This window comes from Lepisosteus oculatus, chromosome 9, assembly GCF_040954835.1.
Source record: "Lepisosteus oculatus isolate fLepOcu1 chromosome 9, fLepOcu1.hap2, whole genome shotgun sequence".
NCBI classification, from domain to species: Eukaryota; Metazoa; Chordata; class Actinopteri; order Semionotiformes; family Lepisosteidae; genus Lepisosteus; species Lepisosteus oculatus.
In genome coordinates this window covers 30718706-30741043 of record NC_090704.1, presented here as the reverse complement: position 1 = coordinate 30741043, position 22338 = coordinate 30718706, and the positions used below count along the sequence as shown (strand labels likewise).

General features: G+C 42.5%; 1 protein-coding gene and 1 long non-coding RNA gene across 2 annotated transcripts in view; one reads left to right on the top strand and one right to left on the bottom strand.

Moving 5' to 3' along the window:
* Positions 1-22338, bottom strand: part of trabd2b (TraB domain containing 2B) — a 93959-nt gene that overhangs the window by 12067 nt on the left and 59554 nt on the right. The window contains exon 4 of the mRNA XM_006635278.3: positions 17839-18013. Within this exon, the coding sequence (XP_006635341.1) occupies positions 17839-18013 (175 nt within the window). The remainder of the gene's footprint in view (positions 1-17838; positions 18014-22338) is intronic.
* The window catches only part of LOC107078427 (uncharacterized), a 54498-nt gene that overhangs the window by 22222 nt on the left and 9938 nt on the right, over positions 1-22338 (top strand). The gene's annotated exons all lie outside the window — the stretch shown is intronic.

The window sequence follows — 22338 nt, the reverse complement described above, 5'->3', positions numbered from 1 at the left end:
CATTAGCTATTAGTGGGGAGGAGAGCAGAGAGTAATGAAGCCAATTCATAGAGGGGGATTATTAGGAGGCCATGATTGGTAAGGGCCAATGGGAAATTTGGCCAGGACGCCGGGGTTACACCCCTACTCTTTTCGAGAAACGCCCTGGGATTTTTAATGACCACAGAGAGTCAGGACCTCGGTTTTACGTCTCATCCGAAGGACGGCACCTGTTTACAGTATAGTGTCCCCATCACTATACTGGGGCATTAGGACCCACGTGGACCACAGGGTGAGCGCCCCCTGCTGGCCCCACTAACACCTCTTCCAGCAGCAACCTTAGTTTTTCCCAGGAGGTCTCCCATCCAGGTACTGACCAGGCTCACACCTGCTTAGCTTCAGTGGGTTGCCAGTTGTGAGTTGCAGGGTTGTACAGGTGCCACTGTAAACACCAATATCCTGTATTCGCAGTAAGCTCAGAGGAGAGCTGAACTCTACTGCCCTTCTAGTGAAGTTCTGTAATCTCAGGGGCGATGCATTCACTAATCCAAGTGATATACACACTGTACAGTCTACTGATGAAGGAAACAAGATTTCTCAAAATAATTCATATAAAAAATGTGTATGCAGTAGTAGGAAAAGACTTGTTTGTAGGTATTCAGTTGGACATTATTAATCCACAGAGAGAACGAGTTTCTTTGTGATTTCCATGGGGAGGGAACAAGAGCACATTGGCAATGAATGGACTGCAACTCCAGGGATGGAATCACAGGTGACCAGTTGTTCATGAGTCACACGATGCAGGGGCAGTGATGTAGGACATCCTAGTTTCTAAATGAACAACATTCCAATAAAAAGAATCATCAGAAGGTTTTCACAACAGCCCTGACCTTTTTTCTTTGTGTGTGAGCCTTATAGCTGTCGGGTATTTTAATATCTGTAACACGTCAAAAAGCAAAATGCAATATCCAGGTAACAGAACTTAAGGAAGGCTGGGACCAGCTCCTGAACACTTTGTCCTTCCTCCTCTGCCTCAGCACTGAAGGACTGCCACTGTGCAGAGGAGGCGTGGACTGAAGGCTGGTTCACAAGGCTCCATACTGCCTTGTGAACCAGCACAGTATATTAACCCCTGGAACTTGGTGATGAGGTCTCGGGTCATGACCGGGCTGTCAATGAGCAGAGGAAGGCAGGAGAAGGGATGCTTTCTGTTTTTACCTTCAGGTTTTGTCTCACCTTCTCCTGTCTCCCTTTACCGACTTCACCCGAGCCCCCCCTCCTGGGGAGGACCTCCCTAGGTCGACTTTGATAAAGTGGGAGCAGGACGACAAGCATGGGGACGGCGAGGGGGTGTGTGTGGAACGGAGCAGGAGAAATAAGACGTGGGGCGAAAACTCTGATGAGCTGTTTTAACCAGCTGCACTGCAGTAGTGGACGGAGTGATTACCCTGTGGCCTCTGGGATGACATGACATGTCAGACATCCTAGCTTTGAAAAACTGATTTCAGGGAGGGGGGTGGGAGTGGGTCGTCCCTCCAGTGAAAACTTGTAGACCGGGGGCTGGAGGTCTCCCTTGAAAAATCACAGCTATGTAATTAAATAATTCACTGATAGATGCTATAATATATGCAATGCACTAGAAAGCCTATAATTATAATTATAAATCCTATAATCCTAGTCCAGTTGAATAATCTCACTTTCTTTGCAAACTTCCTTCGTACAGAGATGCGGCTTGTTTAGCAGATTTGAGCAGATTCTCAGATGACTCAAGGTCATATTATATAATAATTTGCTGATGATTTTTCGGACCGGGGGTGTCGCCACCAGAATATTTTGGGAGTGGTGGTGGTGGTGGTGGGGTGATTTCTGGGAGATTATGGATCACTTGAGGGAGACGCCGATTTCTGGAAAATTCCCAGGACCACCGGTGAGACTTGGGCAACATGAAATGTGCTAGTGTAAGAACAAATGTTCCAACTACAGCAATCAGTAATAAACCGTGTCAGCATCTTGTCCCCCACAGTCTGAGGTGAAGCGGAAGTAAAAGTGGCTGTGAGGATTCAAATGCCCTCCTGCCCAGAACCAGCCTGACTGAACAGGGGCTGCAGGGATGCGCCCCCCAGGCTCTGTCCTGGATGGGCTCGGAGATACCGTCTCCAGTGCCGGCGGCACGTCGTAACTCACGCCCCCCCCCTTCCTGCCTGTCAGAGCCACCCCGGGCCGGCCGCAGCCCAGAGACAGCCGGCGCTGTGAGGCCGCACGCTGTTGCTACGCTGCAAACAAACAGCAGCTCGGCGGCTGTAAAATAACACACCAGCATGGCAGAGAACACCCAGGCCACCCAGCCGAACATGCATTCCTTCCCATAATTACAGCTCCCTTTCTACTTACTTTCAGTGTTAAAAGGGTGATAAAGCCCTAAAACACACACAAGAAGGCTAGATGGTAGGCTGAAGCCAAGCAGAACAGAGTGCTGGCACAGGAAATTCCTAGTCTTTTCAACACTCGTGCTCATATTGATAACACATTTTTTTGCTTTTCCAACTTTATTTTAGACCCTTTTCATATTTGAGAAACAAAAACGACAGGTCCGTATTTAGTGTTGGTGTCAGGATCTGCATGAAGATCCACCCTCTATAATTCCTGCATTCACTATGGATAGACTCTGGAATCTGTAAGGCCACGATCTGGATGTCTAGCACTAACAAAATTAAAGAGTCTGGTTGCTCACACAGCGAGGGCTGTAAAATCTAAAATAATCCCATTTTCCCTCCTGATTTACTAACCAAAAGCGCTTTAGTCTGTAATGGTTGTTTAAAATCATAAGTAGACATTTATGCTCTGGCACTTCACGTTCCTTAAACTTGTTTGTAGGGCTGCGATGTCTGGTGATGAAATACGCGAGGTCTCTTTATAATTGCTGTGGCTTATCGCAGTAGCTATACCTCGGAAGATAAAGGTATGAAACAGAAGACTAAATATAAACCATGTTAGTCTCCTTGACTTGGTGTAAAAAGGCTGCTTTATAGCGAATGATGTCTCAGTTAGCTGTGGGGGTCAATGGCTGTCTGTAAGAACACAAACTGTTTCCCGTCTACTCTAAATATTTAGATTTTCTTTCGCTGGTGGAACGTTGACAAGCCGGCGTTCGGCTGCTGGAAGCAGAACCGGCTGGGAGGTAGGGGGGAGCAGGAAGTCGGGGTGCTCTTCGGGAAGCAGGTCAGCACTCTGACACGATAAGTGGTCAGTGGAATTGCCCCAGCATTTGTTTTTGTTCCTGACGGCAAAGGGCTAAATTCCTCCTGCGCTCAGCCAAAACACCCTGCTGGAGACATTAACTGGGTTGCTGGCTGTAGGAGTTGTGACGCAGAAGTCAATAAATAAAAATAACACTTAAAATGAATGGTTTTTCAATGAGTGACTTCTCACAGCCCATAAACAGCTATACATGTTTCAGAATACTGTCTGTGTGAGTCCTGCTGGAGGTCTTTAGTTTTACTAATGGAGCAGACTGTAAGTGTGCAAGTGCTATCCATGTTAAACTTTTGTGTGGTTTTGTAGAAGGTATTTTTACATTTTCCTTGCAGCTCAAATAATAATCCCCATGAGGTGGACGTTGCTCCACACAACAGTACAGCAGCAGTCAAAATACCAAACAAACAATAACATGCAGGGAAACTAAGCATAAAATGGAGCTGACTTAAACACAGTAGCATTTGGTGCAGCTTTGGCACGTGCTGCATGCAGGTTCTGTCCTAGATACAGGCAGAAGACTGACAACACTTTAACAAGACAGTGCTTTGTGCAGTAACAATTCAACTACAGGTTTTCACTATGTCCTCGGTACTAAAACATTTATTACTCAAAAGATGTGGCAGAAAGAATTATCTGTACATAAACTAAAACCCCTCAAACCAATTAGCTGGAAACAAGCTACTGATAACTTTATTCATCTCCTTTGACTTACAACACTTTCTTTTTCATTCTTATTTGTCATAGCCCTGGCAGACATGTTTATTAGTGAAAATCTCAGCCATGCTAGTGCCCCGTGGATCAAACCTTTCTAGTTCTGGAACCTTGTTAGAATTTTTTTAATACTCTGAATAAAAAGGATATGATGTGTATCATGGTCAATGGTTTGTAAATAAATCCTGTGTGCTTTCAGATCACTGTCAAACCACATTAACCAGGCACTGTGAGGGCAGCCAAGCTTTAAGGAAGCTGCTGCTGTTAAATTTAAAAATAGCAGGGCCTACTAGCTTGATTTAAGCTATGGCAAGATACTGTATAGAGCAAATCCCACTTGTTTTTAATTAATAGTGAAGCTTTTAATTTCTGCAACTTATGATGCATGGGAGTCTTTAAAGGGGTTTTAAAAGATGTGGTCCTGTTTGAACTCTGTTAATGATGTCTGCAATTCTTTGTGCTACTATTTATATGGACAAGAGTGTCCACAGCTGGTGCCGGTGAAGAATCCATCAAGATCTGCACCATTGGTTTGTGATCAAAAGCAGTTATGGCCGAGAATAATTCATACCGCCACGTAAGTTGTTTAGCTCCCATTTATAAACCTTTCTGGAAAGAGTCTGTGAACTGAATTCAGGCTGGCAGTTTGCAAATATGGTTAAGCTAAATTTTGCGTTGGCTGTTGGGCCATTTGATGTAGAGCAGCAAGTGTGGTAGGCTCTGTAGATGGCAGAAGGAAAAGGGAAAGAGCTGTCTTGTCTTGGAGGCTGTCGGTTTCCCTCATTGCTACTGCAGACATTCTGCAACACAGCTACCGTTGACCTCTGGGGTTAAATAGCTCTGCCTGTTGAAGGTGATGGATGGACCCTATCTGAGTGGTTGTGGGGCCTCACTCCTTTCAGAGCGCCTCGTTGGCTCCAGTTGTCTTGCAGTGCTGAACTCCGGCAACCCACCACATAGATGGGTGCCACAAAGCTTAAAAAACAGCTCAAAAGGGGCATGCAATACCCATGTGCCGTATCTAGAGCCCTGCTGTGAGGAGTGCATACAGTGCATGTCTTCTCTGTATGGAGCAAGTGCACAGCCATTTTCACATAGAGAGCAAAAGGAGAAGGAGTGGGAACTGGGGGCAGGGTTCAAGTCTGAGATGCAGGGGGCAGGGTTGTGGGCACATAGCCAGTTTCTCTTGGAATGTCTGGTATTAAGTATCTAATGCTTGTCTAAAGCTTACTGGGTGCACACCGCACGTTACAGCTCGCTGTGTGTGACAGCTACACTAGGCACCAGTAGGAAAATACAATAACTTTAGTGGGCAGCTCGGCTTTTTGACCTTTCCCAGCCTCTGCTCTGCTAAATGGAGTGCGTGCTTGAGGAACAGTACAAGAATGTGCTCAGTGCGGCTGCCAGAGTGCAATACAGACTTGAACTGTCAAAGCCCTGGGAGACAATGAACAGACCAAGATCACAGCAGTATTTCTATCACAGCAGTATTTCGGCACCTGGTCCCTGGTTCCTGACTCACATGGTAATCTACTGTACCTCTCATCACGCCACCACCTAGGCTAGGCGTCTTATCTTGAAGCAGCTGTGAATAAATAAAACCAGTGAACCGCAGCACTGCTGAGCCGTGGTTTTCCTGTGTAACTGCACACAAAAGTCCACCTATCCAGTGTTTTTTTTTAGTGAGCCTTTCTTTTTTCAACATTTCGATGTCCTAAAGAAAGCTTTCTTGCACTATCTAATGATGTACAAACCTCATACTCCTCTGACAGGCTGTTTTTACAGTGCTATTTGTTGTACTATTTGTTGATTTTGCTTTCTCAATATATATTTTTGCTTTTTATATGAGCTGATTCACCATAAAGTTTCCAGACAAATTTCCCCTTGTACAAGTAACAGGAGGTACATCATCTTTAAGGCAAACTCAAAACAGATCGTCGTACGATAGATCGTAGTAAACTATCAAAAAGTTGAAACATCAAAATGTAATTCAAACTGAAAACATATTGGATGCTTTAGTTATTTTTTATTTTAATCCTTTGCAGTCCACCTGCAAATTAAAATTGTCTTTAACAAATGGAATAAAATGCTTTTTTAGTTAACATAATCTGAGTTTCTGAAGCTTGTCGTACTTTGTGAAGCAGTTGGCTGAGTGTATATTTGGGTGCTTTGAAAAGGTTTAACAGTGTGTCTGCCCTCTACCTTGGTCTTCAAGTCTTTACAACCTGTACAGCCCTTTATGTCCTTAAGAGTTCTCGGCTGATGGACAACAAGGCTTCAGTGTGGTGCTCATCTCCCATCAATTGTTATATTAAGGATTTTCTGAAGTTTGTTCTGACCCAGGACAAGCTTGATTCATTTCACAGAATTGCAATGCTTGTTACTGCACCTTCCAATAGCCATAAAACAAACAAGAAACCATTTTTCAAGAAGACTTCATGTATGGCAGCGGTCCACCAAATCAATCAAGTTCTGTCCCACCCTTCAACTACACCTCTTGTAATTGAGAACTGTATATTTTCAGAGATACAGTAGTTTAACAGTAACACAGCTTTAATAGCACGTGAACATTAGTACCACCCCTTTTTTCATCTTTCCTGATTTTTTTTCAATTTGATTTCATTGGTCTGTACAGTTCTAGTTACGTGGGTCTTTTTGATCTTGCTGTTGAGCTCTAGATAATACCTGATATTACACCTGTCAGTGAGCACTTGGTAGCGCTGTCCACCTATTGTGTGAGTTGGCTGTAGTTAAGTGGAGAACTGAGGAGACAGGCAAATCAGTTCTCTGAGTTATAGGAGCCCTTAGGTAAAAGTGTTTCCCTATCTGCAAGTTCACAGATGTCACATACTGTATATAGACTTGAACACAAACTGTCCTTTCGAGCCAGTGCTTCATTGATGTGAATATCCATTCCCAAATTCTAATGGGGTCATAGTTGTAGCTTCCATTAAATTTGAGTATATATTTGAAAGTGGCCTGTTGATAAGTGATATTCTTCCATTCAGCATCACATCTAGAAGTGTCTCCATCTCTTTCAGCAGAATGTGGTGCCACGTTTTCCAAATCGATGTTTGCAATGGTGATTTCAGTTTCTCCTTCATGTCAGTTTTGTTTTCTGTCCATGATCTCTCTGCACAAATGAAATGAAATCCAGCTGATTCACTGAACTTGCATGGCCTTGAAATTCTCTTTTCTATAATAGTCTGTCACTCAGAGACCACCGTGTCCAGTCTTCACTGTTTAATTTCAGGGTGGTAAATGTCCACCTCACGGTCATGAAGTTTACTTAAGTTGCAGTTCACTTCATAAAGTGATAAATCACATTCTTCATATCTCTGTTTGCACTTGTGCTGTGTATTAGTGGTATCTGCTGCTGCTGTCTTGTTCCGCAAGCTGTCCTCACCTTGCCTTGTGTGATCTGGGGGCGGACATTCGTTTTTATTTATTTTGGCTGTTCTCACCTGTTTTCATAATATGAATCACACAGGATCAGCTTGTCTCAACTTTTGTTATGTGAGAGGCAGCTCAGAACCTGCTAAAAAAGGCTGTTTGGCACATTTCAGATGGTATCCAACACTGGACTGCATTAGCGTAATGTTAGACCTGGTTTGCACAGGGCCTCAATGTTACTAATCCCCCAAAAACAACTGGAATATCTTGAACTACCACAGCTCTAAGTGCAGATAGATCAAACATGTATGAAAAGCAAGAACATTAATAACATAAAAATGTTTACAGCAATATCTTGCATTTTAACAGGGCCAAACAGATCACTCACACTCAGCTTTGCAACCTATGTTCTTCTCCACGAGGAGAAAACTGAGACTAAAACAGAAGGCCTGGTATTTATCAGGAAATGAAAGATGACAAGATTAAGTTTTAGTATTGCAGCACTTATTTTAATGTAAAAATTGCTTGTTACTAATATCAAACAGCATGTATGCCATCTTGCAGCCAAAAACTAAAATACCCTCTTCACTGTTCAGACCACAGACCGCCCTTGAGATATAATATAAACTGTGTGACATCATCTGCTCTCTGCATGACAGTGGAAATGAGTGTATCCATACAGCATTCTGTGGTGCCTCAATAGGAATGTGGTGAAAGGAGAGGCAGAGCGCACAGATCCAGCACTGCTTTCCTTAGGCTGGATGTGCACTAGGTCCATGAAAAAACCGGCACATCAAGCCCACTGTCAACTCCGCTTCGGGCTACAGATCCTTGGGAAGGAGAGAGGGAGTGAGGCAAGCAGGCTGGAACTCTGTGCCAGCGGCTCTTGGATTCTCTTGGAACGATCGCACATTGCATCAGCCAGTTTACCCACAATCCAAGCAAATGTGCACCACATGTGCTCCCCCACATTTAAACACTCAGACACACATCAGCTCTCGGGCACAGTCAGACACAGATCCAGGTATGCCATTGAGGCCAATGCAGAAACGCTAGTTCCCCACTAATGCCAGACTGTGAATAAACTGACAATTATGCAACAGAAACAAGCTCATTACAAACTGATCTAAACCTCAGCAGCTCAGTTGTATTTTGAGAGCTCCATCATGTGAGCATATAAAGTGATGCATCAGAGAAGCAGCACTGGCCTGTCTTTTTTTTCTTCATCTTGACAAGTCATAATTCTTGATTGGATATTACTGTAGGTGCAATAATACATCTATGGGAAGCAATTGGACCAAAGAAATATACTTTTTAAATGTGATTACCACAATAATTCCTTATGAAAACAGGAAAAAAAACATGTGACTAGTCAGGACTACTTCTCTTGTAAATGCAACTGTAGTTTTCCATCTCTCCATCCATTTTCCAACTTCTTCATCCAATTCGGGGTCGTAGGATTGAGAACCACTGGTGTACAGCACTTACATGAGAAAGGAGGGAGACCTGCTGCCTTAGGGAAGTACAGAATATACAGCTGCAGTTCCAGGACAGTGAGTTAAATAAATCAAGTACAATCTTTAATGGAGAGGGATTGCCTACAGCATGTAATCAAGGCGGCTGTTTAAATCCCACAGAGAGGGTGCTGTTCGGTTCTCTGGCTGTTGAAATTCAAAGAGACGTGTGTGGGACTTGAATGTCTTTCCAGTATCAGATCTCAGGGAGGCAGCAGCTCACAGCTCAGTCTGACTGGACAGAACTAATCTCTCCCGAGCTCAAGTCGTATGTTTATCTACAGACCTGGAGAATTAGGAAGAAAAGTACACTGAACAAATTCCATCCAGGATAAATAATCAGCTGATAAAACAGGGTTCCAGATCTTCAAACAAATGCTACAGAGGTCCAGTTTAGCAACATTCTCTTCCCTATGAATCCAGCGTGCAATCTATAAATCACAAGTTTCAGGGCACTTGCACCTATTGACAGTGTTCTGTTGACATTAGGTGCTAAAGACATTTTACAGGACTTGAATTATGGAAGACTTGAAATGTTCTCAATACAACACTGCACTATTTTCTACTACAGACAGTGTGTAGTGCAGGTAGATGGTAGATGGAATACATGCCTAAATGGGCTTACACTACATTCTACAAATGTAGTGAGAGGAATGGATTTCTGCCCGACTCCTGGAGCAGGTTCCTGGAATGATACCGTGTTTACCTTCTAGCCCTCTGTGTGTGTGCCTGAGCAACCTCCTATCCCCATTAAAGTGGCTGTGCTTTTAGAGTTTCCTGCTCATAGCAACAGTGTGCAATCTGACAATTCAACAAAGGATCAGTGCATTAACTGTCTGACTGGTCACAGCATCATGTTCATGCTCATTGGAGACTTACTCTAAAATTATTATTCTTCTTTAATTCTTGGGATTGAACACGACGGTGCCATTTTAAAAATGGTTTATTTTACCCTCAAAACATCTTCTCCCGTTTATTGTCACTTTGCAATGCCAATATGAAAAACCTTCTCATATGAAAAGGTTACTCCATCACCCCTCTCAACAGAAACCACTACATACACAGATATCTCAAGGGCATCATCTTCACAATGAAAATGAACTAAAACAATGGAAAATATTATATTTGTTCCTCATACAGTACCTTCTATATAATAGTTTGTGCACTGTGTCAATTTTAGTGGTTGGTATATCTGGGCTTACTAGGCTGTGTTCTAAGGCTGATGAGACCATACATAGTTGATGGAGGATATTGCAGAGCTGAGGCACGTTGAATAGAAATTGACAAGTTGAAGCTGGACGGACAAGAAATCGGAATAACAGATAATCCTAATTTTAGAAGTCGTCAAAAGCAGAGACCCTCAGGGATCAATGGATGGAGAAAAACAAGAAATGAGCCATTTGTGGTTCACCAAACACATTGGGGAAAATGTGGACGAGACAGAGGCGCTTTCCAAATATCCCTGCTTGGGTGACAGAGGCACATCCCCAGCGGACACGCTCAGCTCTTCCTGGTCGCCCACGCGTTCCGACTGCGCCAGCCAACTGCTGGATATTTTCATGCCTTTCGAAACTGAACTGCTCGCCACCAGCGGTCCGTGGTGTGTCTGAATTGAAATGAGTTGCACATGGGTGACGGGGGAGTGGTTGCAACTCGAGACCAGAGGACTGTGTGCAGCTGGTGTCAGCTGCATTTAATTCAGCTCACTCACAATGCCGTACTCATTAAATACCAAGCTTCCCTCCAGAATAATGTGCATCAACACACTCTGCTTAAACCCACATTTTACACAGCACATATTTTTGGTATATTATTGAAGGGAAATGGAATTTGAATTCCCTATAATTACATTGTCACTTGGGATAAAGATGGCTGGAGAAAGGCATGTGCTTGCTGTTATCCCACCAGCAAGGATGCATCAAGGCAATCAAAATTAATTGCAGTGTCTCTCGTACTGTTGCTGGCTGCAATAAAGCCCCTTTTTTCATTGGGAAGGCCTTGAAAATTAGGTGCCAGGTCTTCTGATGTAGTAGACTTCAGCGGCATCATTCCTGTTCCTTTAAAGAGCGAACGAAAAATTTGCTACGTTTTATTGACTGTCTCTGCTCTGTATGCACAAAAGCAAATTCCCAGAGACGCCACTGATGGTAAGGTGAAGGTGATGTGAGTATGTATGAAAAAGAAATCCTGCCTTTCTTTATGCCATCACTGGATTTATTTTCCTTCAAACGGTAATTGCGCATTTCTTAAATGATATGCGCATAAAGAGTGATTTCTAACTAGCGGTGTTATGGCTAAAGCTGGTGCCTAGAGGAACACAGGGCTCCATTTGAAATTCATGAGGGGTGCTGCTCAATGTCCTGAAGCAAACATTTACAAACTGTACTGGAACCTCTCTTAAAATCAAATTTTAATTTTCCTTGACCACTGAAACCAGAAATATCAATATTTTCAATATTGATGTTTGAAATATAGTCAGGGACATACGTGTTATATAGTTATGTATAAAGACATACACCTATTTAAGTGCCAGCAGCTATATTACTCGGCAACTCACAGCTGGCAGCCCACTGAAGCTCAGTAGGTGTGAGCCTGGTCAGTTGCTGGAGGAGGTGTTAGAGGGGCCAGCAGGGGGCGCTCACCCTGCAGTCTATGTGGGTCCTAATGCTCCAGCATAGTGACAGGGACACTATACTGTAAAACGGTGCTGTCCTTTGGATGAAAAGTAAAACCAAGGTCCTGACTCTCTGTGGTCATTAAAAATTCCCGGGTGTTTCTTGAAAAGAGTAGGGGTGTAACCCCGGCATCCTGGCCAAATTTCCCATTGGCCTTTACAAACCATGGCCTCCTAATAATCCCCATCTATGAATTGGCTTAATTACTCTGCTCTCCTCCCCACTGATAGCTGATGTGTGCAGAGCGTTCTGGTGCACTATGGCTATGGAGTGTCCAGAAAAGTGCTATAGAAGTGTAAGCTATTATTATTATTATTATTATAAGCAAACATGTTTCCATTTTTTTACAAGAATGTTTTGTATCAAGAGAAGCAGCAGTGAAAAAATGGTCTGGGGACGTACTGCCCAGGAGAAGCTGAGGGAACATGATTCTGAGTCACCCCAATGAATTTCTTCACAATCAACAGACGGAAAATAAAACTTCCAGTTAAGAGGAAGCACTTTGAGAACTGGGGATATTATTTTCTGAAAAAATGTTGGGAGTCTGGAGCTTGTTCCTTTGACATGCTTTTGAAGGTGGTCCTTCAAGAAATAGCTGAAGTCCTCAGTTCAGTTACTGTAGCTACTAGCAACCAAGCAAGTTAGAAGTGCAAAAAAAAAGTCCCCTCATTTATGTTCCAAGAGTTTACAGTTCTAAAGTACAAGATCCCAATCTCTAAACTGGAGATCTGTTGAATCAGCAGAAATTTTTTTGCTTGACTGTTATTTATTCTTCATGAGATTACAGTTCGTTTTTTGCCTGTGCTAATGAAATTATCTCCCCTGGTGGCACCTAATGATGGCGCGCAATGTCACTAGATAAAGACCCCAGTGTCTTGTCCTGTGTGATCACGTGTGTCAAGACATAAGGGCAGGTGCAGTATTTGGCTACCCTTAACAGTCCCTACCTGTTAAGCTTTGGTAATAAACAAATCCTGCCACTTTAAATTGAGCAGCCTGACACAAGAATAATACAATTCATCTAAAAATGCTGAGCACTTTCAGCAACATACAATCGAAAGCTTGGCCATGTGCATTCTACAGGACTTGACAGAGATCAAACAGTGATATGACTGGTAGATAAGTACTGTAAGGCAAGTGGATTATATTTCATTATATTCCATATTATATTCAGGTGGTATTTTGATTGTGCCAGGGCTCTGTTGGCTAGACACCTGCGGATTTTCACATAGACTTCATCATTGAGAGGAATGAAGCGTGATAATCTATACAAGTTATGGTCCACATCACACAGGTCTCATATGTTATCTGCCATTGTGTTGTACCAAATAGACTCGTTCTCTCTGCCGTGACCTGTGGTTTCTAAGGTTATATATCCTTGGCTTCAGAGCATACTTAAGTCAAAGAATCATAAGAAATTCTTCTCAGCTGTGGTTTTGTAAATTAGACATGTAGATAAACGGACAGACAGAAATATAGATGGATAGGTAGATGCACAGAACTATTTTAAATATGTATGTATGGAAAAAGCTTCTCATGGCACCAATAAAATGCACGTCTGCACAGCATCCGCACTTGACTTGCTCATTTGGAAAGAATTATTTTCAATCAGCCTTCACTCTGCGATAAACCCGTTCAGATGTTCCTTCTCAATAACTAGCAGAGCCAGATCTGAGACTCCTCTGGCACAGCCCTATAGACTTAAACCAGTGAGACGGGGATGAAAAGAGTGAATGGTGGTGTATTCTCCAGCACATGGGAACAGGAGAGGCGGCTGTCTCGGTCATTCTGCTCACCTGAATTTCGAGTGGTTCCCTGAAATAATTAAATAATAATGTTGTTGTTATTATTGATTGTTTATGCTTCAGGACACTCCACCACAGCCATCACTAAGGGGGGCATTAGGGGGGCAATGCCTCCCCCAAAAAGAATTTTCTAATAAAGTGGAAAAAATGTTTGTTTTTTAGAAATATTGAAAAATCTTTCTGTAACTAATATAGTCCATCAAATTTTCCTTTTTCTGTCATGCGGATTGAAAAAAAATAGCTGGGCCCCATGTCACCTCTGAGGTTTCAGTACGGGATTTGTAATGCAACACAGGAGGCGGTTTTGTAGCCAGAAATTGATTAATCTCATTTCGTTAATCGGAAAGCTAAAAATAAGAAAACGTTTCAAAGGACCATCTTCAGTCACCACCAAAGGGGTGGCTAGTAGTGGGGAAAGCAGACATCGACAACGGCAGAAGTGCACACGCTAATTCCAGCCATGCTAATTTTGCTGTTAAAGACGGTGCCGTCTTAACCAATAAAGACTCCTGTCTGGTCATTTGTGGAGCACTGGCGCAGCCCCCTGAAGACCTAGGGATTGAAAAACCCAACCAGGTCACTCTACATCGATACCCTGTCCGTCTGTTTCAGGGTAAGAATTGCTCTTATGTACCTTCGTGCCGGTGCCATAGTCGAGAATGGCAGGAGTATAGCGTCAAAGCCGATGCAGCGTTTTGCTATCCCTGTAGGAAGTTCAACAGTGCCCATGCGAACCGTCTCAACTTTAACAGTTTCATGACTGGAAACACGCCGCAGAGTGAGGCAAAGGGTTTCCCAACCACTCCACTTCAAAGGATCATGTAACCCGCATGGCCGTATGGAAGGAGCATGAAATGCGCATTAAAAATGACAAGGACATTTGCACTCTCCTTAACGCAGACCAGCTCAGAAAAAAATCGTTACTATGTGTCCGCTGAGTCACGTGTCTCAAACTGGCACGCAACCCCGGCCCCCCCGGGTTAAAACCAAATGCCCACCCGTTCGAATTGTTCTGGCGACGGCCCTGCCCTCCACTCAAGGTGTTTTAGAGGTAATGGGGACCCCAACACAACACCAATGTGCAGCCCCACCTGGAGGATGCAATGGCAGCCATAGTGCGCCAGAACACTCACCACACATCAGCTATCAGTGGGGAGGAGAACAGAGTAATGAAGCCAGTTCATAGATGGGGATTATTAGGAGGCCATGATTGGTTAAGGCCAGTAGGAAATTTGGCCAGGATACGAGCGTAAAATTCCTGTTCTTTTCGAGAAACAAATATTTTAGGACCTCAGTTTTACATCTCCTTCAAAGGACGGAGCCCTTTTCGGTTAATACCAGCTAGAGGTATCAATGTTATGATAAGGCACACACCCTAAACCCATTTCGTAAGGAAGGATAACTTCTCAGTCCTGAATTTCATATGGGCTATAATCTCTGTTTTTAAAGTTCTACTGGAATATACTTGTTTCTGTGTCGTTACATGAGACCTGGAATAATATTATTTTACAGCGAAGCAACACAGATTGGAAACATTACACACATTAGTTCAATTAATGTTTGTATTATCCATTAATCCAGTTTTCGTGCCATGAAATTAACAAGAATAACTACAATTTTCTGACGCATTTGCTAAAACCATCGATACATTGAAATTTAAAGATGGCAATAAAAGATTAATGAAACTTTCGGCCTTGGAATGTTCAGCAATATGATCAGTTAACGCCCTGCTGGAAAAATGAGAATATTATAAAAAGACAAAGTACAAGAAACAGGGTACAATGAGGAATGGGTGGTCTGTTATAGGCTCAATGGCAAACTTCATGCAAAAACCAAGTCCAAATCTGTAGTCAGGTTACACGTAAAACCCAAAAGGATAGTTCCAACATGTGCTCTGAAGGTCTGAAACTTTAGAATACAGCACTCAGTCCACTTGTGAAAACAAACTTACAAAATTACCTCCGGTCACAGCCGAATCTGCAGAGATCGCGAACATACACAATGCGCAGCTGGATGGAGTTCAAGCAGCCTTGTACAAATAATGTTGAGCGGCTGTAGCAGTGAAAAATGTACACGGGAAGGAATACTGCGATCACCATTAATCAAATGTCACTGTGCACACCCAGCTGAGATTTCCCTGCAGTGGCGTAATGGAGTTATCAAAACAGAGAGAGCAGATAGCACAGAGAGGAGCAGAGTCAATGCTACAGGCAACACCACCACCCCAGTATGTCAACAGGCTAGGGACGATCATGGACTCTTCATATTGTAGTCAATACAACTGATGTGTAAGAAGAACACAGCTTTACATCAGCAGAAAGCAATACTGTAAAACATCTTCCATCTCACGAATATTGCCAGACTACGTCCTGCGTTGGCTGTGACTGTGACTGTAGCTGTAAAGCATTTGTCCTTTCCAGAATTGATTTCTGCAAAGCCCTATGTGCTGGGGTATCTAATTTCACACTGGACAAACTTCAGTATGTCCAAAATTCGGAAGCTGGAATCCTACCTAGATCACATGAGAGTGATCTCATTACTCCTGTCCTGGAGCCCTCGCACTGTTTTTCTATCAAGTTTCATGTCGCTTTAAAATCCTAATGCTCACCTACAGTATAAGGCTCTGCGTTGCTTGGCACATCAGTACCTGTCTTCCTATCCCTAACTTGAAGCCCTCATTTATCTGATTCTGGGCTCCTGTTCGACCTCCAGGCTCGTTTACACTCTGGGGGTGACAGGGCCTTCTCCTGTTATGCCCAAAAGGTCCGGAATTCTATCCCCAAGGATATCTGAGATCACCTTCCCTGAGCACTTTCAAATCCAGACTCAAAACCGTCTTCAGAAGGGCTTTTACTTAATTGGTTCTGTGTCTGCCCCTTGCATATTCTTTTGCATTCTAAACCCTTGATTTCAACTGGGCTAATTTTGTTACCTCCTTGTTAACTTTTTTCTGATTGTAAAGTCCTTTGAGAAGTTATTTCTAAAAGCATTATATATGTAACAATAAGAAAAGCAACTCTGGGGCTTAGGAGCATATAAAGGCATTTGCAAAGGCAAATATCTGAAGGTTTTTGAGGGCTGGAATTTCAGGGATTCCGTTACTGTATTGAAGATGGGGATTTCTGTTTTACAGCCTGTATAAGTGTGGCCATTTCCTTCCCTTCAGATGTTTATAAAAATGTAAGCATTTTGCCATCTGTTTCCACTCAAGGACTGTAGAATCTCTGTAGGGTTGTAGCTTTCACGACAAATGACATCGATTTTGATTTTTTTTCTTGCTGTTAGCTTTTATTATTCCGATCTGTTTCCGTGTACGTGGTGAAGTTTAGATGTTGTTAAATGCGTGTTATTTGTCGTGTTTTGAATGCACATTACAGAATACCTCCTGGTGCTCCAATGTGCTTCCTTGCCATGGGCACAGACTCATTCAGTATCACTCATTCTGCCCCAGCTCAAACAAATAGCTCAGGCATGTAGAGAGCACTAAGGCTCAACAGCTGCAGCACTACCTGTTGCCCTGCTGAGCCAGAGTGCTTATAGGTCACCGGTTTTACCACTCCTGCCTCAGTTTATGCTCAGTGGAATACTGAATAGTCAATCAGCTCCATTACAGTTTCCCAGTGCCTCAAGAGCCCTTTTCTGAGTCTCAGGACCTCCGCTGGGTCTGCTTACACAGCCTCCACCATGCCTGTAGTCCCTGCCTCAGCATCATCAGCCGCTCTGCACTGACATTACACCACAAATAACAAACTACTCCACCTCTACTACCCCCACTGTCAAACTGCTCCACCTGTACTATACCCACTGTCAAACTACTCCACCTCTACTACCTCCATTGTCAAACTATTCCACCTCTACTACACTGACTGGCAAACTACTCCATCACTACAACATGCACTCATCAAAGTACTCTACCTCTGCTATATCCACTGCACTTTTGCATGGTATGGGAGGGTATTTCATTGATAGATGGACAACAGAACCTTATGCAGCCCCGCAATTCTGGAACGCATTGTCATCGCTCTCTTCTAACAGAGATTCTGAAAATGTGGATAGTTTTAGAACCTATTTAAAGATCAGTCTTTTTATGATGACTCTAAATATATAACTTCTGCCTGGTCATTTTTCCATGTTTTTTTTAATGGGTATTTTCTGTATTGTGAGTACTACTAATCCCTCTCAGTAAGGCAACCAGCCTGGCTATGACCATGATAAAAGTCTTCCTTCATTTTGATTTTGTTCACTCATCAATTAAAATACAATATATATTAAACTATTATACATGTAATTTGTTCATTAAAAGGTACCATGGTAAAAATGTATCAAGACAAACATAAAATATTGTAATAAAAGATCCTTTTAGTAATATCTGTGCAGCACGTTAAAACATACAGTAGCAATAATCCAGCAGTACACCTGATTGTTACCTGCTTGTAGCAGTATATAACACTGCTAACCTGATTGGCTAAGTTGGGAAGTGTGCACCCTCTGCTGTACTACACCCACCTGCTCCAAAGGCAAAGAAAAAGGTCTGTCCCGGGCTGCTCTCCATCAGCTCGGTGACCCTCCGGCCCATGCGTTCGTTGCGCTTGTAGATCAGCTCCTGGCGGAAGTAGCTGTCGATCTGCTGGGCAGTGATCCGCTCGTGATCCGGCAGGGTGCTGTTGACGAAGTGAGGCAACTGGGGAGGCAAAGCAGCTGCTATTACTGACAGCAGGGACCCGGCGAGTTCACGCACCGATTTTAACCAGGTCTTGGGAAGCTTTAAAGATAGGGATCTCCGTTGTTGTTCATGCGAGATTTATGAAACAAAGTGTTTTGAATGTAGGGTCCAATGTCAATATGGAACTTTTAGATATTTCTGTCTGAAGGAACATTTTGGAAACGTAGATGGAGTTTATTTGGAATTCAAAAGCGAAGCAAATATGACACTGGAACAAAGAGCTCTGCAAGTTCTGTAAACATGGATTATATCTGTTGCATTGGAGGCAGAAAGTTTAAGCAAAGTGTAGAGCCTCTTAAAAGTGTAAAGTTCAGACTAGAGCCACTCTGTCTAGACTAGAGTCTCTGTAGTGTTTGATGCAGACTAGAGAGCATGTGAATCCCTTCCCAGATGGGACATGGGCCCATCACCACTCTAGAACACACTCAAGGTCCCCACTTGTACAGCTGGGTTCACTGGAGCACCTCTTTCTCAAGGTACAACAGCAGTGTCTGCAGCAGGGGTTCGAACCTCCAACTTGTTAATGAGTCCAGTGGTTGCCCACAATGGCAACTTACATTAAAAAAAAATTAAACTCTTCAATGCAGTGTTTTTTCAGCATTCTACCAAATTGAAATATACAAATTGGTTTTTTTTCCTTGAGTTGTACTGTATATGTAAATATGAGACTGGTCTTAACATCAAAGACGAAATTACAGTTTATACATTCCCTAGCAAAAAGGCTGCTTTATATTTTCAACAGCACAATCCCGCACAAGGCTTCCAGAGAGCATGACAGCAAAGTCTGTATATCATATGATATAAAAAAGAGAAGTAATTAAAAAAATAAAATAGATTGCAAAAAGACTTTCCAATATCGCACTTCCACAAACTGCTATTTACACACGGAGGAGTTGCTGAGATGTGTGATGAAGTCCACATTCTGTCGAAAAGGACAGCTCGCTGGGTGATTCATGGGGTGATTGCAGGGGCACACAGTCCTAATGAGGGAGGGTGGGGTGTGAATTTGGGGTGCAGGGCTGCGGTGTTAAAACAGTTCGCTCCTGTCAGTCGAATCTTCCCAGGAGGAAGAACCACTGAAAATCTTCATAGATCAGAGCCTGACCTCCACATTGCTGCCCACATGGCTTTGATTCGCCAGCCCTTTCAGCAGTAATCTCGTACGGTGATTAATTGAGTGCTCCTGATAGGAGCGGTTTCAACACGATCACCTGGGAGCCATGTGCTTGCTGTCTGTATGCAACAGGAGGGACTGCTTGAGACAGTGTGGAGCTGTGCAACTTAGCTCTGCTCTGGTGCGGCTGGAACGCAGGAAACACGCCAATGATCTTAATCAAATACAGTAGAACACAGCGTAACCTCACTATTAGGGACAGACTCCTGTGCAGTTATAAAAACCTGGTTGAACTGAGACCCCATGCTGGATTACACTGCAGAAGCATAATATTTACTTTTGACCACAGCAGCAGTAACGTTGTATGGAATCAATTTTTAAAACGTAATCATAATTAAGTGAAACCCAATGAAAACAAACAAGAAAAGGCAATACAATATTCCCTTTTTTGGTAGAAGGGTAAAAAATGCTGAGCAAACACTGTTTTGAGTGCAAAAGGTCAATTGCCACAACACTGAACGGTATCAGCCAGAGCACAACTCTAATTTTCTTAACAATCCTGACAGCAAGCAGTGTCTCTGAAGAGCAAACGCTTTTGCTTGTCCTTTATGGAAGACACCAGAAATCATCTGACTTTGTATTTTTGTGCAAGGTTCTTGCTGTTTATGTATTTTAGACATCAGAAAATAAAAGTCAGAAATGAGAGGAGGCCATTCAACCTTTCTAGTCTGGAAGCTGATAGTTTATTGTCCCAAGCATCAATGTCCTTCTCCTTTGCCGCACCTCTTGTTCCACACTCCCACAGCACTTTGTGTAAAGACGTGCCTCCTGTTCTCCATTCTAAAAGTTTCCACTTGTGTCCCCTGATCTGCATTTCAGTGTTCACTCTGAAAAAGCCCACTGGGCTGACATTGTCAATATCTTTGGGGGTTTGTAATATTATAACCTCAAAAAGCATCTGGTGCCATTTTCTGGACAGCTATCTCTTCAAGAAGTTGGTGACCAAGATTGTACACAATATTCTAAATAAGACCAATACATTATACAATTTTAACATGCTTTGAGGCAACGTCCACTTTTTAAATTACATATCCTAACATTTTGTTTACCTCTTTAATTTTCCACACATTGTCAGGAAGATGTTAATGATGTATCACCTCAGTTTCCTATTTTGTATTTATAATTTATGTTTCTAGTGCTTGCATGCAAAACCCTGCTCTAATCTACTTTCAACATCATTTGCCAGGTGTTTGGCCTGTCATTAATTCTATCTAAACCTTTTTTAATTTTATCTGCAGCTTCTATGACTTTGCATTATACTGTAACAAAAGCACAATTTGTTCCTTCTACCTTTTCCACGCTCCACAGTGTACTCTCTTCTTTTTGTACTTACTGGGAAACTTAATACTTGCTTTTACCATTTGGTGTTAAAGGTATAAAAAGAGTCGCTTTATTAAGTAAAATAACCCCCCTTGGAAAAGTGCTGCTGTTTGAACATGTTGCTGTCCAGTGTGGTTGTGCTGCACTGTACACTTCTCTTTTACATTTTAATCTTTTACATTTCTGAGTCTTGGACAAAGGGAAAGCACCATCCTTTTATATGAAGCTGGTACTTAAACTGGCTTGAATTGCTGACTTGTCTTTTAAGGGAAGATGAGAAGTTAAAGACCTGAAAGCAGATCCAAAGGTGTTCTGATACGAATATACAGATGGCAAACCAGGTCGTGACATAAGCCTGATGTACAGGAAACCTCAGGAATGCCATAAAAGTCATAGAGTGCTTCTCTAACTGAAAAGAAAGAAAGGATTCATGTGCAATTATCACGCTAACAAATTGCTTATAACCCGTAATTTTCAGCTTCTCGTTTTTTTTTTCTTTAATAGCAAACCACAATACGTCTGTATCCTATAAAAAAGCTGAGATTGACTTAATTATGCTTTGTAAAACACAGTAATCCTTGTTAATTAATGGAAAGTGCATTTGGAATTCTGTAGATGTTCCTCTGAGATGTAAGAGAAGAGTGCCTGTAATTACCAGATCAAATAAGGGCTTAACTGACACGCTCAGTTTAGGAAACCTGCAATTCCACAACAATAGAAACACCTTGAAAGAATTGCGTGTCTGCCATGAAAACAATCTGGCTTCCCAGAGCACAAACGTATCTACATCCAGTACTGTATATCACACCTGTTGAACAAAGTAGAGTAGAAATAAGCATTTCATAGGTCATTTTTATACTCAGGAGTTAAAGCTTGCAATAGTTTGCCAAACTGTATTATTGCATCTAGAACAGTGAGATTCTTCTCAAAAATAAAATTTTTATTATTTTGCTAAAAATGAGCTATAGTGCATTGAAAATCTTCTTTTTGTACAGAGTTGTCCTTGGTTGCAAATCACAGGCACTGCTTCCATATAGGTGGTAGGCAGGAGTGGCAGGGCTGTCTTGCACATAATATCAAGTCGAACTCCTTGAATCAAACATTTCTTGTCACAGATAGCTCAATCTGGGAAGAAAGCCTAGTCTCTTTATATAACAAATAATAAACAATTGAACAAAAGCCAACCCTAAGCAAGACTAAGGCCATGGTCTTTGAGCCCACAGACATGCTCTGTGCTGCATTGATTCTGGTGAACAACAACAGATCTATAGTACATTACACCAACATTGCAGTGAAACTTGTGTTCTTACTGGGTGCTGGCCCTGAATGAGCAGAATATGGGGTGGGCACATTTTATTCCCTTTTTAGAAACAGTCGTCTGTGATGTGCATTTTTAAGAGCAATGCATATTATAAGCAATGCCTATTCTGCTGTCCCTATTTTTAATTATTTTATTTTTTTACCGCATCATGTGCAACGTGTTCCAGAAGTATGCGAATACCAAAGGGAAAGGCTGATAACATGGGAGTTAGAGGTTTGAACTGACCAAAGACTGCATGTGCCTTCTAAGTGTTTCAGACCCTGTGAGCCTTGTACCTGTCAGGAGGTACCAGTGTTTCACTCTCACCTTCACCAGCCTCCTTTTTTCCTCTAATTGTCCTTTTCAGCGTGTCTGAATACCTACAGTACCTCCATCACCCCTGGCCACCAGCCAAAAAACTAGAGCTGTTTCTGTTGTTTAAATCTTCTGTCTGTAATGCTGGGGATGAATCAGGAGTCAATCTGTTTG